An 18,991-nucleotide genomic window follows, 5' to 3' on the forward strand; every position below is an offset into this window, starting at 1 on the left:
TTAATATCCCACCCAGTCTAATCCCCCTCACTCCCCACACCCGTTAATATCCCACCCAGTCTAATCCCCCTCACTCCCGCACCCTTTAATATCCCACCCAGTCTAATCCCCCTCACTCCCCGCACCCTTTAATATCCCACCCAGTCTAATCCCCCTCACTCCCCACACCCTTTAATATCCCACCCAGTCTAATCCCCCTCACTCCCCACACCCTTTAATATCCCACCCAATCTAATCCCACTCTCCCCGCACCCTTTAATATCCCACCCAGTCTAATCCCACTCTCCCCACACCCTTTAATATCCCACCCAGTCTAATCCCCCTCACTCCCCACACCCGTTAATATCGCACCCAGTCTAATCCCCCTCACTCCCGCACCCTTTAATATCCCACCCAATCAAATCTCACTCTCCCCCTCACTCACCACACCCCTAATATCCTAGCCAGTCTAATCCCACTTTCCCCCTCACTCCCCACACCATTTAATATCCCACCCAGTCTAATCCCATTCTTTCCCCTCACCCTTTGATATCCTACACAGTCTAATCCCACTCTCCCCCTCATTCCCCACACCTTTTAATATCCCAGCCAGTCTAATCGCACTCTACCTCTCACTCCCCACACCTTTTAATATCCCAGCCAGTCTAATCCCACTCTCCCCCTCACTTCCCAGACCTTTTAATATCCCACCCAGTCTCATCCCACTCTCCCCCTCACCCTTTAATATCCCACCCAGTCTAATCCCATTCTTTCCCCTCACTCCCCACACCCTTTAATATCCCATCCAGTCTAATCCCAATCCATCACTCCCAGCACCCTTTAATATCCCACCCAGTCTACATAGAACATAGAACATTACAGCGCAGTACAGGCCCTTCGGCCCACGATGTCGCGCCCACCTGTGAAACCCTTCTAAAGTCCCTCTACACTATTCTCTTATCGTCCATATGCCTATCCAATGACCATTTGAATACGTTTAGTGTTGGCGAGTCCACTACTGTTGCAAGCAGGGCATTCTACGCCCTTACTACTCTCTGAGTAAAGAACCTACCTCTGACATCTGTCCTATATCTATCTCCCCTCAATTTAAAGCTATGTCCCCTCGCGCTAGACATCACCATCCGAGGAAAAAGGCTCTCACTGTCCACCCTATCTAATCCTCTGATCATCTTGTATGTCTCAATTAAGTCCCCTCTTAACCTTCTTCTCTCTAACGAAAACAGCCTCAAGTCCTTCAGCCTTTCCTCATATGATCTTCCCTCCATACCAGGCAACATTCTTGTAAATCTCCTCTGTACCCTTTCCAATGCTTCCACATCCTTCCTATAATGTGGCGACCAGAACTGCACACAATACTCCAAATGCGGCCGCACCAGAGTTTTGTACAACTGCAACATGACCTCATGGCTCCGAAACTCAATTCCTCTACCAATAAAAGCTACCACACCGTACGCCTTCTTAACAACCCTCTCAACCTGGGTGGCAACTTTCAGGGATCTATGGACATGGACTAATCCCATTCTTTCCCCACACTCTCCACACCCTTTAATATCCCACCCAGTCTAATCCCATTCTTTCCCCTCACTCCCCACACCCTTTAATATCCCACCCAGTCTAATCCTACTCTCCCCCTCACTCCCCACACCCTTTTTAATATCCCACCCAGTCTAATCCCATTCTTTCCCCTCACTCCCCGCACCCTTTAACATCCCATCACTTTAATGTGTCCGCTGTGCATGTCCCAATGTTGTGAGATATCTCCCAGCGAATTTAAAAAACTCAGAGACCTGATTTTAAACAGAGCAAAAATCTCATTTTATTTGATGCCGTTTGTACAGTAAGATTAACCCACACCCTCCTTCAATTTATGGAATTCCTTCAACTTGATTCCCTGGTTCAACTCCGAACATATTCATTGGTCAGAATAGAATTGGCAGGGCTTTTAAAGTGGCAGAGAATGCGTTACGTCTTCAGAGCAGCTTCATTCTGAGACTTGGCGACGCTTCTTAAATTGAACTGTAAATAAAAAATATAAGGTAGAAATTATTCAATTGGAATTGAAAACAATTGTAAGTGGAGATTGACGGGTGACCCTGTTCAAGGTTTTTAAAATTAATAAAGGGGTTCTCAATTGAGTCAAGGTACAGAACACGATGGCCAGGCCCAGAAATAGAGGTCAGACAATTACTTATGGCATCAACTGGATTATTCTGTGCAGCTGTTTGCACAGTTGTGTAGCTGTGTATTTGAACCCCTGACACAAACGTCTGTCTGGACCTCCACACTATCTCGGCTTTGCACCATTTTGAACCCTTCTTAATTTCAAGACGGGTGACCTCACATTTTCCGACATTGAAATCGATTCGTTAACGTCGACCTGTGACCTGATCTATCATTCGCTGCCTGTTATTTTCACTACACTGCTTACATTACCACCTATCTGAGGGAGTGGATAGGCTGAGTTGGTTTTCCCTGGAGTGGGGGGGGGGGGGGGGGGGGATCTGATAGAGAGTTCACAGAGTTATGAGAGGCATAGGTAGGGTACATCGTAAACATCTTGTCCTCATGGCAGAGATGTCTAAAACCAGAGGGCATAGGTTTAAAGTGAGGAGTTAGTGGTTTAGAGGGGCACTGAGGGGGGTGGAACACACTGCCTGAGAGGGTTGAGGAGGCAGGTACTATCACGACATTAAAGAAGCATCCAGACGAGCACTTGAATCGCCAAGATGTAGTGGGCTGCAGACCAAGTGCTGGCAAATGGGATTAGCACACATTGGTATTAGATGGTTAGCATAGGCAGGGTGGGCTGAAGGGCCTCTATTTGTGCTGTATGATGACTTTCTGACTCTATCTTTATGTCGTCAGCAAATCTGGCTGTTTGGCTTTCGATCTCATTATCTGAGCCGTTAACGAATATCTGAGGACCAACACGTGGCCTTGTGGAGCTCCACGACTCACATCTTGTCAATTAGTGGAGCTGCCCTTCATCCCAACTCTGTATCCTGTTGCTCAACCAGTCTCCGCATCCGCACCTCCGTTTCTCATGGTTCGCGGAGAGGTGGGCTAGTCTCACGGATGTGCAGGTTTGTGGTGGCCTCCCCCCCCCCCACTGCATTTAATTTATTTTAATTAGTTGAAACTACCAAAATAGTTCAACCAGTCTCCGAACCTGACCAATCATTTGGCTTCAGTTTCTGCTGCAGGAAATATTTTTTTTATTGAGGGTCTTCATCATATTCATTCTGGAGCTCAGACACTCCCCGATCAGCTTACTCTGTCACCCCTTCAAACAAATTCTAATCTCAGGCAGAGAGAGGGAGTGGAGAGCAGGGACAGGAAGAGAGGGAGGGAGAGACACACACACGCACACGTACAAAGGAAGGGAGAGAAACTGTGCAACAAGGGAGAGACGGAGGAGGGAAATTGATACAGAAGGGAAGAGAGAGATGGGGAGAGACAGAAGGGGAGAGACAGTGAGAGATGGACGAATGATGGGAGGGGAGAGAGAGAGACACACACATGCAAAAAGGGGAAGAGAGAGAGATATAGTTGGAGAGGGAGATATGCAGACACAGAGGGGCGAGAAAGATGGGAAGAGAGTGATGGAGGGATGACAGGAGGGGAAGAGCGAGATGGAGGTAATGATATGAGGGGAGAGAGCGATAGGGGGAATAGAGAGGAGAGAGGAACATACCCGTGAAGGGGAGAGGGGGTGGAGAGATACAGAGAGACAGAAAGAGAGGGTGGGAGAGAGAGAGAGATACATATACATAGGGAAGAAGTGTGGTGTGGCAAATGCCCTGGTATGGAGACTTACCAGCTCGAGAACTCCTTTGCCAGCCATGCCCTGAAGTACTGCTGAATGTCAGTAGTGACCTTCCCATCGGGCATCCTCAACTCGCCATTGCTGCTGCCATCAAACTTTCCACATGCGCCACACAGCTGGTTCCTGAATGTGTCAGCCAGAGTCACAGTGAAATCCCCAAATCCCCGGAATATCAGCTCAACCTTGGCAGAGTGCTGCACGATCACTGCTCCCTGTTCAACCCTGATGGTCACTTTGGAGGTGGCTTTGAATGGCAGTTGGTCTTGTTTGACTTGGTGTCCATTCACCTGAGGCAGGAAAAGGTGGCATTACACAACTTGGATAATCTGCCATGTCTATCACTCCTCCATTCATCGATCAATCCAATCACCTGTCCCGCTGTGCATCCAACAATCCCACATCTATCCATATAATCTGTTCCTTCATTCATCCATCACCCATCTATTCATCCAGTCTGTCCCTGCATCCATTCATCCCTCCATCCATCACCCATCTAGCCATCCAATCTGTCACTCCATCCATCCATCACCCATCTATTCATCCAGTCTGTCCCTCTATCCATTCATCCCTCCATCCATCACCCATCTAGCCATCCAATCTGTCACTCCATCCATCCATCACCCATCTATTCATCCAGTCTGTCCCTCCATCCATCCATCCATCACCCATCTAGTCATCCAGTCTGTCCCTCCATCCATCCATCACCCATCTATTCATCCAATCTATCCCTCCATCTATCCAGCACCCATCTATTCATTCAATTTATCTCTCCATACATCCACCACCCATCTATCCATCCAATCTATCCCTCCATTCATCCACCTATCACCCATCTATCCATCCAACTTATCCCTCCATCCATCAACCATCTATTCATCCAATCTATCCCTCCATCGATCACCCATCTATTCATCCAATCTATCCCTCCATCCATCCATCACCCACCTAGTCATCCAATCTATCCCTCCATTCATCCACCTATCACCCATCTATCCATCCAACTTATCCCTCCACCCAGCACCCATCTCTCCACCCAATCTGTCTCTCCATTGTCATGTGAGAGTACCTTTAAGAAATGCGTGTTTATTATTGCAGTGATGTCAGAGGGTGGGTGGAGCTGGGCTGTCTGTCAGCTTTTTACTTTTGTTTTAGGCTGTTTGCTGCAGGGTGTGTTTTAATTTTGTTTTCAGAGCTGGATAGCTGCAGTCACAGTCAGAAGGGGCATGAATCTCTCTGTGATCTAAAAACTGTAAATCGATCCTTTGGTGATTAAAACTAATACCTGCTCTCAGTAGTGACTTTAACCTGATGTGCTTCTGTTAAAAGTTCTTTTTTTAAGTCTTATGGATGTTAAAAGGAAAACTTAAAGGATTACTTGGTGTTGTATTCTTTGGGGGTTGTGTTTGAATTAATGGTTGCTAAGATGTTCACTGTATGTTTTAAAAAGATTAACTTGAGTTCATAGAATAAACATTGTTTTGCTTTAAAAAAATTATTTTCCATTTCTGCTGTACCATACCTGTAGAGTGGGCCGTGTGCTCCTCATACCACAATCTATTAAAAGCTGTGGGTTAGGTGAACTCCATGATATACTTTGGGGTTCTCTAAACCCTGGCCCATAACACCATCCATCCATCACCCATCTATCCATCCAATCTATCCCTCCATCCACCCAGCACCCATCTAACCTCTCTCTCCATCCACCCAGCACCCTTCCCGCCATCCATCCATCACCCATCTATCCATCCAATCTATCCCTCCATCCACCCAGCACCCATCTAATCTCTCTCTCCATCCACCCAGCACCCTTCCCGCCATCCATCCATCACCCATCTGTCCATCCAATCTGTCCCTCCATTCATTGCCTATCTATCAATCTATCCAATTTGACCCTCCATCCATCAAGCACCCATCTATCTATTCAGGGTGCTCCTCTGTCCACCAACCCATTAACCAGCTATCTCTCCAATTTGTGCCTCCATTCACCACCCATCTATACATCCAATCATCTGTCCGTTCTGCTGTCCGTCCGTCATTATTATTATTATTCCGTTGCTCTGTCTATTCACACACACACACACACACACACACACTCCCAACCCCACCCCCAGACACACATAGTGTAGCTCCTCCAGCCCACACCAACAGAGCGGTGAAGCGCCCTAGGGTCAGATGAACCCCCTCAAGGACAACCCAATGCAGGGGATGTAATCCTGGTGGGAGAATGGTCATTTTTGGGGGTTGAGCAACGGTCACTTGTGGGGGGGGGGGTCATGGTCACTTCTTGGGGGCAGGGGAATGCAATGGCAGGGGTGATGGTCACCTCATTGATGGGGAATAAGGGATTGGTCAATTCAGGGTGAAGGAAATGGATGGTCACCATGGTGGGGGAGGTGGTCACTTCGTAGGAGAGATGGACTCCTCAGAGGGATGGTCACTAGAGGTTCTTTACTGGAGCTATCTTTTGCACAAATTAGGTACGACATTTGCAAAATACAATGGACCACATGGAGTGAGCCCATGGAGTCTCCGGACCTGGTGCTTACCCAAATGGTCTTCTCCTCAGTCACAGCGATGAAGGCACCCTCAAAATACACATAGATGGCCACGGCGCCCAGCTTCCCATGCTTGCTGCAGACCTTGAACTCGACCAGTGCTCGGAACCACTCCGCTGAGTGTTGGTCGCAGATCGCGGCCACCTCATATATCCCTGGTGCTTGGACCTCTGCGGCCTTGCCATTGAAGGTGTCCAGCTTCTGGCCCCCCATGATTGAGCAGACACCTCTCTTGCTGTAGCAGCCTCGCACCCCATTCCTAAGATCGCAGATCTCACTTGCCGGGCAGGTCACCTTCTCGCAAATCACCGCGCCAGTGAGGTAGCAGGTACACTTTTCCACACAGTTCCGTGTGAAGATAGTCTCCCCCGCCTGAAAGCAATGGAGAACAGGCCTGTAACATACCATCAAATCGGAGCTCTGGAAGAGCCCATTCCATCCAATAGATCGCCGTTTCATATGAGCCAACACCCACCTTCTTCTTCAACCCCACCCCCCTGCCCCCATCATCATATTCTTCTATTCCTCTCTCCCACATGTGTTTATTCAGCTTCCCCCCCTTAAATACATCAACATGATCACCACAATCACTGCCTGTTGGTGCAAGGCCCACATTCCCCCCCCACTCCCTGTCAGAGTGATCCCACATTTTCTCCCCAATTCGGTCCAGCCTGTCTGTGCAGTCTCTTTGAAAGATCTATCCAATTTGTCCCCGCTCACCCCCCTGCTCTTCACCCCCACATTCCTGCAAATTTCCCATTTCCAGTATTTCTCCAATTGCCCCTTTTGAAAGTTCCCGTTGAATCTGCTTCCTCCGCCCTTTCAGACAGCACCTTCCAGATCACAACAACTCGGTGTGTGTGAAATAAAAATTCTCCTCATCTCCCCCCCCCGTTCTTTTATCGATTCTCTTCAACCCGTGTTCCCCTCTGCAAAGCTCCCTCTACACTGTCCCATTACCGCTCCCAGGACAGGTACAGCACAGGGTTAGATACAGAGTAAATATCCCTCTACACTGTCCCCATCAAACACTCCCAGGACAGGTACAGCACAGGGTTAGATACAGAGTAAAGCTCCTTCTACACTGTCCCCTTCAAACACTCCCAGGACAGGTACAGCACGGGGTTAGATACAGAGTAAAGCTCCCTCTACACTGTCCCCATCAAACACTCCCAGGACAGGTACAGCACAGGGTTAGATACAGAGTAAAGCTCCTTCTACACTGTCCCCATCAAACACTCCCAGGACAGGTACAGCACGGGGTTAGATACAGAGTAAAGCTCCCTCTACACTGTCCCCATCAAACATTCCCAGGACAGGTACAGCACGGGGTTAGATACAGAGTAAAGCTCCCTCTACACTGTCCCAATCAAACACTCCCAGGTCAGGTACAGCACGGGGTTAGATACAGAGTAAAGCTCCCTCTACACTGTCCCCATCAAACACTCCCAGGACAGGTACAGCCTGGGGTTAGATACAGAGTAAAGCTCCCTCTACACTGTCTCCATCAAACACTCCCAGGACAGGTACAGCACGGGGTTAGATACAGAGTAAAGCTCCCTCTACACTGTCCCCATCAAACACTCCTGGGACAGCTACAGCACGGGGTTAGATACAGAGTAAAGCTCCCTCTACACTGTCCCCATCAAACACTCCCAGGACAGGTACAGCACGGGGTTAGATACAGAGTAAAGCTCCCTCCACACTGTCTCCATCAAACACTCCCAGGACAGGTACAGCACGGGGTTAGATACAGAGTAAAGCTCCCTCTACACTGTCCCCATCAAACACTCCCAGGACAGGTACAGCCTGGGGTTAGATACAGAGTAAAGCTCCCTCTACACTGTCCCCATCAAACACTCCCAGGACAGGTACAGCCTGGGGTTAGATACAGAGTAAAGCTCCCTCTACACTGTCTCCATCAAACACTCCCAGGACAGGTACAGCACGGTGTTAGATACAGAGTAAAGCTCCCTCTATACTGTCCCCATCAAACACTCCCAGGACAGGTACAGCACGGTGTTAGATACAGAGTAAAGCTCCCTCTACACTGTCCCGATCAAACACTCCCAGGACAGGTACAGCACGGGGTTAGATACAGAGTAAAGCTCCCTCCACACTGGCAGACTGGGGTACAAATAGTGGAATTCTCAGCAATGTGGGTTACCTGGAAATATCTTCCTTCATTGATGCAGCCACAGGTTTCCATGGGAACACACACATTGCCACTGAAGACATAACCAGCATCGCACTGACAACCCTCGGAGCACGTTCCATCACAGCCTCCTGGCGCAATTATTTCAGAACAGGTCGCTTCACAGGTATCAGCGCAGAGCTCATAGTGGCTGTTCACTGGGCAAGAGAGAGCTACGGGGAGGGGAAAAAAAAGGAACATCCTTATAAAGTGGAAAGGATGACAGGGATACTCCCCAAAGGCAGGCCCAGTTTCCTGGAAATTCGCAGACCCAGAGCTCACCTGTCCCCCAGGGTGACATGGGTTAAAATTGCAGAAACATTGAATCTAGGTGGAGGGTTTGAGAAGGTGGATGGGTGGGGATTGAGAGATACGGAGATATGGTGGGTAGGTGGGGGATTGATGGATACGGAGAGATGGTGGGTAGGTGGGGGATTGAGTGATACGGGGAGATGGTGGGTAGGTGGGGGATTGAGAGATACGGAGAGATGGTGGGTAGGTGGGGGATTGAGAGATACGGAGAGATGGTGGGTAGGTGGGGGATTGAGGGATACGGAGAGATGGTGGGTAGGTGAGGGATTGAGTGATACGGGGAGATGGTGGGTAGGTGGGGGATTGAGGGATACGGGGAGATGGTGGGTAGGTGGGGGATTGAGTGATACGGGGAGATGGTGGGTAGGTGGGGGATTGAGGGATACGGAGAGATGGTGGGTAGGTGGGGGATTGAGAGATACGGAGAGATGGTGGGTAGGTGGGGGATTGAGAGATACGGAGAGATGGTGGGTAGGTGGGGGATTGAGGGATACGGAGAGATGGTGGGTAGGTGGGGGATTGAGTGCTACGGGGAGATGGTGGGTAGGTGGGGGGTTGAGAGATACGGAGAGATGGTGAGTAGGTGGGGGATTGAGGGATACGGGGAGATGGTGGGTAGGTGGAGGATTGAGGGATACGGAGAGATGGTGGGTAGGTGGGGGATTGAGGGATACGGGGAGATGGTGGGTAGGTGGGGGATTGAGGGATACGGAGAGATGGTGGGTAGGTGGGGGATTGAGGGATACGGAGAGATGGTGAGTAGGTGGGGGATTGAGTGATACGGGGAGATGGTGGGTAGGTGGGGGATTGAGGGATACGGAGAGATGGTGCGTAGGTGGGTGATTGAGAGATATGGAAAGATGGTGAGTAGGTGGGGGATTGAGGGATGCGGGGAGATGGTGGGTAGGTGGGGGATTGAGGGATATGGGGAGATGGTGGGTAGGTGGAGGATTGAGAGATACGGAGAGATGGTGAGTAGGTGGGGATTGAGTGATACGAGGAGATGGTGGGTAGGTGGGGGATTGAGGGATACGGAGAGATGGTAGGTAGGTGGGGGATTGAGGGATACGGGGAGATGGTGGGTAGGTGGGGGATTGAGTGATACGGAGAGATTGTGGGTAGGTGGGGGATTGAGGGATACGGGGAGATGGTGGGTAGGTGGGGGATTGAGAGATACGGAGAGATGGTGGGTAGGTGGGGGATTGAGGGATACAGGGAGATGGTAGGTAGGAGAAGGTGGGTAGGTGGGGGAATGAGGGATATGGGAGGGGGTTGGTAGGTTGGGATTGAGAAATACGAGGCGAAGGTTGGTAGGCGGAGATTGCGGGATACGGGGAGAAGGTTGGTCGATGGGGATTGAGGGATACAGGAAAAGGTGGGGAGGTGAGGATTGAAGGATACAGGGAGAGGGTGGAAAGGTGGGGATTGAGGGATATGGGGACAAGGTGGGGATTGAGTGATACAGAAGGAGGTGGGTCGGTGGGGATTGAGGGATACGGGGGAAGCTGGGTAGGTGGGGATTGAGTGATACAGGAGGAGGTGGGTTGGTGGAGATTGAGGATGGGGGGGAACATGGGTAGGTGGGGATTGAAGGATACGGGGAGAAGGTAAGTAGGTGGGGATTGAGGGATACGGGAGAACATGGGTAGGTGGGGATTTAGGGATATGTGGAGAATGTGGGTAGGTGAGGATTGAGCGATATGGGGACAAGGTGGGTAGGTGGGGATTGAGTGATACAGGAGGAGGTGGCTAGGTGGGAATTGAGAGATACGAGGAGAACGTGGGTAGGTGGGGATTGAGGGATATGTGGTGAATTTGGGTAGGTGGGCATTGAGGGATACGGGAGGAGGTGGGTAGGTGGGGATTGAGGGACACTGGAAGAAGAGATGGTGGGGATTTAGGGATCTGAGGAGATAGTGGGATTAAAGGTTAGCATTAAAAGCAGGATTAGGACTTCCGGTGGCGGCTATGGAGTGAGTGGTTGCATATTTGGAGGCTCCTGCTCGATGTAAAATGTTTTGGTCCTTTCTCACCTGATTTCGGGTGTGTTTGCTGGTGTGAGGTACATGAGCTCTGGGGAATTGTAGTACTCCACCGGTGGGGCCGATGTCCGGTTTACCAGACAAGGAGTGCAACAAGTAAAAAGCAGCAGCTTGAGTGAAAGTTTAATCGAGGTGCTACACAGGAAAAGATGGCGGAGGGTGCTGGGGCTCTGTTGCTCGCCCAGTGGTCCGCCGAACAGCTTGTGGACTCTTTGAATGCAAAGTTCCTGCGGCAGAGACTGGAGGCCTCAGAAGACCTGGTAAAGGTGGTGGAGCCGCTTTGAGCGGCTATTGAGAGTGGAGCAGAGGCTGGAGGGGAAGGTCTGGCACTCCGGAAGGTGGAGGAGTCGGTGGGAGAGCTTGAGGACTGGTGTCCATGCTGGAGGCAGAGACGGTCTTGGTGGATCGCCATAAGAGGTTGAGGGAGAAGGTGGAGGACCTCGAGAACCGTTCCAGGAGGCAGAATCTCTGGATTGTGGAGCTGCCTGAGGGGATCGAGGGAACGCAGGCCGTATGTGGCGAGTATGTTGGAAACATTGGTGGGGGAGGGGGGGGGGGGGGGGTCTTTGACCGTCCTCACGAGGTGGATCGAGCGCGCAGAGCACTGTGGAGGAGGCCGAAGATGGGAGCTGCTGAGGGCGATGGTGGTGCGGCTGCATTGTTTTCTCGATAAGGGGAATAAGAGGTGGCTCAGTTATAATCGGATCAAGGCTGCCCTCTACAAGGCGGGGCTGAGGTCAAGGGTTCCTGCTCGTCTGTGGGTCACACACCAGAATTCGAGAGTTTCATTTTGACACGCCGGAGGAGGCAAATGAATTTATGAGAGACTCTGGATTGGGAGGAGTGCGCGGGCACTGAACTTTGGAGCTGCCGCAGTGGGGAATGTGGGTTTGCACGCCGGGCCGATTGTTGTGCAGTGTTACGTAAGCCTACTTCTGACACTAATAAAGATTATTATTATTACTGAATGAATATGGGTGCAGAGTGGATGAGTGTGTTTGTTTTTTGTTTTTTACTGGCTTTGAGGAACATAAAACATAGAACAGTACAGCACAGAACAGGCCCTTCGGCCCTCGATGTTGTGCCGAGCAATGATCACCCTACTCAAACCCACGTATCCACCCTATACCGGTAACCCAACAACCCCCCCATTAACCTTACTTTTTAGGACACTACGGGCAATTTATCATGGCCAATCCACCTAACCCGCACATCTTTGGACTGTGGGAGGAAACCGGAGCACCCGGAGGAAACCCACGCACACACGGGGAGGACGTGCAGACTCCGCACAGACAGTGACCCAGCCGGGAACCGAACCTGGGACCCTGGAGCTGTGAAGCATTTATGCTAACCACCATGCTACCCTGCTGCCTAAAGGAGAAGGAGTAGGAGTTGCGGGTGAAAGGTGGTCGTGGGGAAGGAGGCGGCATCGAGTGGGGCGACCATGCCAGCTGGTTGGCTAATTAATGGAAGTGAAGTGGAGGAAGGAATGGGGGAGGGGTGGTTGTTTTTGTTTATGTTTTTAGTTTGGGGGAGGGGGCGGTGTCTGGGGAGGGATGCTGACGTGGGTGCTGATGGTGTGGTGCAGTTGGTTAAGAGAGGATGAATGGGCCGGTCAAACAGTCACGCGTTTTCACACATTTAAGGAGTTTCAAGGCGGACAGTGTGGTTCTTCAGGAGATGCACCTGAAACTGGGGGACCAGACGAGGTTGAGGAAGGGCTGGGGTAGGACAGATGCTCCATTCGGGGCTGGTCAACAAGAGGGTGGCCTTGGAGGTCGGCAGTATTGTAACTGATCCTAGGGGTAGGTTTGTGATGTTGAGCAGGATGCTCAAGGGGTTGCCTGTGGTGCGAGTGAATGTTTATGCCCCAAACTAGGACGATGTGGATTTCCCGATGTGGGTTTTCGGGAAGATTCGGAACCTGGACACCCACCGGCTGATTATGGGGGGAGATTTTAACGTGGTTCTGGATTGGAGATTAGACCGGTCATGCCCTGTGTCCCTGAAGGTTTTGGCTACAGCGAGGGAGTAGTTGGGGGTTATGGTGCGAATCGGTGGAGGGGTTGGGGTGGCAGTTTGAGAGGCCGAGGGCGAAGGAGCTTTCGTACTTCTCGCGCGTGCACCAGGTGTACTCCACTGGAGTTGATTTCTTGGTTTTGGACAAGGCGTTGTGGACAGGGGTTTGGATTGGAGTATTCGGCAAAGGTGTAGATTTAGGGGGCCCCGATTAGGTGAGGAAGGTGATGGATTGCGTGGGGGCGATGCAGGCGGGGCAGGCCCCGAGGCCAGATGGGCTTCCAGCCGAGTATTAAAAGATGTTTGGGGAGGAGCTGGGACCCCTGCTCTTTGGGATGTATAATGAGTCGATGGGGAGGAGGGAGCTCCCCCAACGCTATCGCAGGCTTCTATGTTGCTCATTTTAAAGAAGGATAAGGACTTGGTGCAGTGTGGGTCATACCGCCCGATTTTGCTACTGAATGTAGACGCAAAGTTGTTGGTGAAGGTGCTGGCGTCGCATTGTGTGCCAGGGGTGATAGTGGGGGACCAGACGAGGTGTATGAAGGGGCGGCAGCTGTCAGCGAATGTACGGAGGCTGCTTAATGTTATTATGATGTCCTCGGAGGGCGGAGAAGTGGAAACGATGGTGGCAATTGACGCGGAGAAGGTGTTTGATTGGGTTGAATGGGCATATCTGTTTGAGTTGTTGGGGCAGTTTGGGTTTGGGCAGGAGTTTGTGGATTGGGTTCATTGCTGTACAAGACGTCTAAGGCTAGTGTTTGGACAAACAAGGTTAATTCAGATTATTTTGGGCTACACCGGGGGTCAAGGTAAGGGTGCCTGCTCTCCCCGAAGCTCTTTGCCCGGTGTTAGAACCTTTGGCAATGGCGCTTCGGGGTCAAGAGGATGCAGGGGGATTGAACGGAGGGGTGAGGGGTCAAACACTGAGTTTCGTTATACACAGATTACCTCCTGTTATAGGACCCGGTTGGGAGCTTCGATAGGATCATGGGGATTCTGGGTGAATTTGGCTGCTTTTCGGGGTACAAGCTGAACATCAGAAAAGCGAGGTGTTCCCAAATAATGCACGGACAGGAGAGGAAGCTGGGGGAGTTGCTGTTTCAGGTGGTGGGGGCGAGCTTTCGGCTATCTTGGGGATACAGGTGGCGCAGAGTTAGGCCCAGCTGCACAAGCTGAACCTGGCACAGCAGGTGGAGGGAATGAAGGAGGACTACAAAAGGTGGGATGAGTTGCCGATATATTTGGTGGGCCGGGTGCAGATGGTGACGATGACGGTGCTGCCAAAGGTTAGTTTGGATTTCAGAACCTCCTGAGTTTTGTTCCTATCTCCTTTTTCAGGATGGTGAATGGATTGATTTTGAGATTTGTGCGGGCAGTGAAGGTTCCACGGGTGAGGAGGGTTTTGTTGGAGAGGAAACAACGTGGGGGGGGGGGGGGGGGGGGGGACGGCTAGTATTGCTGAGCTTGTTGAATTACTACTGGGCAGCAAACATTACAATGGTTTGGAAATGGGCGGAGGAGGAGCAGTCGGTATGGGGGTGGATGGAGGTGACCTCGCATAAGAGGAGCGGTTTGACGGCACCGTTGTTGGCGCCCCTCCTGCTCTTGCCAGTTCGGTTCTCCACGGGTCCGGTGGTGGTATCAGCACTGAGGGTTTGGAACCAGTGTCGACAGCACTTTGGATTGGAAGGTGGGTCACTGTGGGCGCCGATTTGCGACAATCGTAGGTTTGTGCGGCGGGATTGGATGCGAGGATCCAGGGGTGGCGGCATGTGGGGATAGAGTACTTCAGGGATTTGCTCGTGGGAGGGAAGTTTGCAGACCTGGAAGAGCTCGAGGAGACATACCAGGTACCAAAGGGGAATAGGTTCAGGTGTCTGCAGGACTTTATGAGGAAGTAGGTGCCGTCCTTTCCGACACTGGCGCCCCCAGTGCTGCAAGTGTGCTCCCCTGGAGGAGGAGGTAGGGAGGGCGTAGGGGCCAGAGCGTGGAGGGAAGCCTTGCCAAGGGTGAATGCGTCCTCATCGTGTGCTAGATTAAATCTTATCCAATTTAAGGTGGTGCATAGAGCCCACATGACGGTGTGCAGGATGAGTCGCTTCTTCCCTGGGTGGAGGATGTGTGGGCGTTGTGTGTGGAGGGGGGGCCAGCGAACCATGTACACATGCTTTGGCCACGTTTAAGGCTGAGGGAGTTTCGGAAGGGATTTTCAGACGTAATGTCAAAGTTTCAGGGGGGGTAGCTCCGAATCCAGAGGTGACTATATTTGGAGTGTCGGAGGATTCGGGAGTTCAGGCGGGGGGATAGGCCGATATTGCCGTGTTGCCGGGATTCCGAGCCATCAAAGGCAGGGGTGTGGGTGAGCGATTTGGCAGAAGCTTTGCGTTTGGAAAAAGTTTAGTTCGCCATTGGGGGGGGGGGGGGGGGGGGGGGGGTGGAGGAGGGATTCATCGTGAAGTCGAAGCTGTTTATTGACTTTCTGAAGGAGTGTGGTGTCATCAGTTGGGTGGGGGGGGGGGTGAGTTTACTTTTTGTTGGGGGGAGGTGAGATAGATTGGGAAAGGGAGGTGGATATGGGGCGGCAGGGGGTGAGTGGGGGGGGGGGGGGGGGCGGCGTGCAGGGAGGGAGGGGTCCTGCTCTATTACCTGTTCCTGCGGTTGGCTTCTGTATTTTTGTGAATATGCCTATGTTAAAAATGCCTTCAATAAAATGTCTTTCCAAAAAAACAAAATTTAAAGCAGGATTATTCGGTAAAAAGACATAGTTGCTGGGTTGAATTGAGACCATTCTGAAGGGAATATCCCAGTTGCTGTTCAGTTTGTACTAATCGAGAATTAATTCTTTGATGAACATGCAATCTCCAGTCCTGGTCTGCGTACTCCAGCACCCATTACCCGTGATCCAGGTAAACTGAATAGAGATTTTATAATTTATCTCGACTCAACACCCCTTCGTAATGGGGATAGGATTGATGGGGGGGGGCATGAAGAGGAGTTGGAGGACCAATTAGCATTGTCACCCATGGACCCACCCAGCTCCAGGTGAGTGGAGCTGTGCAGCCTGTGCCCAGGGTTCAGAGTGGAGGAACAGTCAATGCAGAGGCTCCTGACAGCAACCCCCCACCTCCCCCGAGACCTGAGTGGGTGGGAGGAGGTGGTGAGAGACCATCCATCTTCAGCGCCTCGCGGTTATAGTCACAGAGTCGTACAGCACAGTAAAGGCCCTTCGGCCCATCGAGTCTGCACCGACAATAACTACCTCTAGTGTCATGCGAATCCCATTTACCAGCACTTGTCCCACATCCTCGAATGTGGAGGTGTTTTATGCTCTCAAATCCCCTCGGAATCTCCTGCCCCTCTTAAACCTATGCCCCTTGTGATTGACCTCTCAACCATGGGGAACAACTGCTGCCTATTTACCCTGTTCAAACTCCTCATATTCTGATACACCTCAATCATACCCCCCCCCCCCCACCCCCCTTCCCCCTCAGCCTTCTGTGCTCTAAAGAAAACAATCTAAGCCTATCCAGTCTCTCCTTATAGCCCAGATGCTCCATCCCAGGCAACATCCTGGTGAATCTCCTCTGTCCCCTCTCCAGCACAATCACCTCCTTTCTATAGTGAGGTGACCAGAACCTCACACAGTACTCCAGCTGCAGCCTAACCAATGTTCTGCACAGCTCCAACGTAACCTCCTTGCCCTTGTATTCTATGCTACGACTGATAAGTGTCTCAGTTGGTGAGCTGGACGAGCGTGCAGCACCCAGTTTGAGCGGTGGTTCCCTCCATCTGCAACTCCCCGCCCCCCCCCCCCCCCCCCCCAACCCCTCAGTCTCTCCCCTGTCCCCACCGTACACACAGAATAATCCAATACTCACGACAGAAGTTCTTGTTTCTCCAGGATTTGATCTGGACACCGGCCGCCTGGCAGGCGATGGCGTAAGCTTGGAGGCTGTTGCAGAGTACCTCAGTTTGCCCATCGGCTTCGCACAGGTCGTACACGCAGTTCTCGATGAACGTTCCAGGGTCAATCACCTTGGCACAGGCGGCAAACGGCCCGTTGGCCTCTCGGAGGAGGCCGCAGGCTTTGCCCTGCTTGTACACGGAGGCCTTGCCCGCTTCGCACTTTGGACACTGGTCCCCGCAGCCGTCGTCGCACTGCATCCCTCGGACAAACACCTTCCAGCTCGAGCCAAACACCGTCACGTCCTTGGTCGTCTTGCCATTGGGCAGGGTGAACTTATCCTTCTTTTCTCCCTTGTAGTTTCCGCACAGACCACCCAGCTTCCCCTTGTAGGTGCTGGGGACAACCACTGCCACAAAATACACTGTGTCGTACGTCACCCGCAGACCAAATTTTGTGCTGAGGACGATCTTGTTAGCTTCCTGGACCACTTTTACACTCTTACAGCGCAGCTGGAAGGGGAGATTGAACAATTCGCCATCGACCTGCGGGACACAGAGCAACCAGGTTATCACCATCCACGGCAGACTTGTGATCCAGAATTCAACGCCCAAAAGGAACAGTGGACGCAGATTCAAAAGTAATAACAAATTATCTTTCCACACCCATCTTGAACATCATAAAAAGTCCCCGTCACCAGGCTGTTTTCAATAGAAACCTGACCCCAAGCCTCATAATGAGAGAGAGAGACAAAGAGAGAGATAGAGCGAGAGAGAATCAGAAAAAGGGGGAGACCGACAGAGCCAGAGACAGAGAGAGAGAGAGAGAGAGAGAGAGATGGAGCAAGAGACAGAGAGAGAGAGAGAGAGAGAGAGATGGAGCAAGAGACAGAGAGAGAGACAGAGAAAGACAGAGAGGTCAGAGAGAAAGAGAGACAGAGCGAGAGAAAGACAGTGAGAGAGAGAGAAAGGGAGAGAGGCAGTGAGAGAGAGAAATTCAGAGAGATAGAGGGAGAGACAGACAGAGAATCACACAGAGAGAGACAGAGCGAGAGAAGAGACAGAGTGACAAACAGAGAGAGACACAGAGAGAATTCACAGAGCGAGATTCACAGAGGGAGAGACACACAGAGTGAAAGAGACAGTGAGAGAGAGAGACACACAATGAAAGGGACAAAGTGAGAGAGACAGAGAGAACAGAGCGAGAGAAGACAGAGCGAGAGAGAGACAGAGAGGCAGTGTGAGAGAGAGAGAGAGGGACAGATAGACAAAGTGAGAGAGATAGAGAGAGAGAGATTGAGAAACAGAAAGTGAGAAACAAGGAGCAAGAGAGACAGAGCGAGAGAGAGAAAGAGCGAAAGAGAGAGAGACAGAGAGAGCAACAGAGAAGGGAAGAGTGAGAAAGAGAGAAAGATAGAGAGAGATAGAGAGAGAGGCGGAGAGGTTTAGGGAAGGAATTCCAGAGCCTAGGACAGGGCCAAGGCAGCTGAAGCACGGCCGCCAATGGTGGAGCAATGGGAATCGGGGAATCGGGAGAGGCAATAATTGGAGAAGCCTAGCGATCTCAGAGGATTGTAGGGGTTGTAGGAGGTTACAGAGATAGGGAGGGTTGTAGGGGCTGGAGGAGGTTACAGAGATAGGGAGGATTGTAGGGGCTGGAGGAGGTTACAGAGATAGGGAGGATTGTCGGGGTTGGAGGAGGTAACAGAGATAGGGAGGATTGTAGGTGCTGGAGGAGGTTACAGAGATAGGGAAGATTGTAGGGGTTGGAGGAAGTTACAGAGATAGGGAGGATTGTAGGAGTGGAGGAGGTTACAGAGATAGGGATGATTGTAGGTGGCTGGAGGAGGTTAGGGTGATACAATGACGGTTGTAGGGGTTGGAGGAGGTTACAGACATAAGTGGGATTGTGGGGGCTGGAGGAGGTTACAGAGATAGGGAGGGTTGTAGGGGCTGGAGGAGGTTACAGAGATAGGGTGGGTTGAATGGGCTGGAGCAGGTTACAGAGATAGGGAGTGTTGTAGGGAATGCAGGAGGTTACAGAGATAGAGAGGGTTGTAGGGGCTGGAGGAGGTTACAGAGGTAGGGAGGGTTGTAGGGACTGCAGGAGGTTACAGAGATAGAGAGGGTTGTAGGG

The 18,991-nt window shown here is 51.4% G+C and overlaps 1 protein-coding gene across 1 annotated transcript in view; it reads right to left on the bottom strand.

Moving 5' to 3' along the window:
- Positions 1–1,791: 1,791 nt before the first annotated feature.
- The window catches only part of LOC119974248 (IgGFc-binding protein-like), a 92,657-nt gene continuing 75,457 nt past the window's right edge, over positions 1,792–18,991 (bottom strand). The window contains exons 14-18 of the mRNA XM_038813016.1: positions 16,830–17,524; positions 8,549–8,748; positions 6,373–6,753; positions 3,818–4,113; positions 1,792–2,016 (exon numbers count right to left, since the gene is read on the bottom strand). Of these exons, the coding sequence (XP_038668944.1) occupies positions 2,007–2,016; positions 3,818–4,113; positions 6,373–6,753; positions 8,549–8,748; positions 16,830–17,524 (1,582 nt within the window). The 3' untranslated portion in view covers positions 1,792–2,006. The remainder of the gene's footprint in view (positions 2,017–3,817; positions 4,114–6,372; positions 6,754–8,548; positions 8,749–16,829; positions 17,525–18,991) is intronic.

This window comes from Scyliorhinus canicula, chromosome 12 (assembly GCF_902713615.1).
Source record: "Scyliorhinus canicula chromosome 12, sScyCan1.1, whole genome shotgun sequence".
Taxonomy (NCBI): domain Eukaryota; kingdom Metazoa; phylum Chordata; class Chondrichthyes; order Carcharhiniformes; family Scyliorhinidae; genus Scyliorhinus; species Scyliorhinus canicula.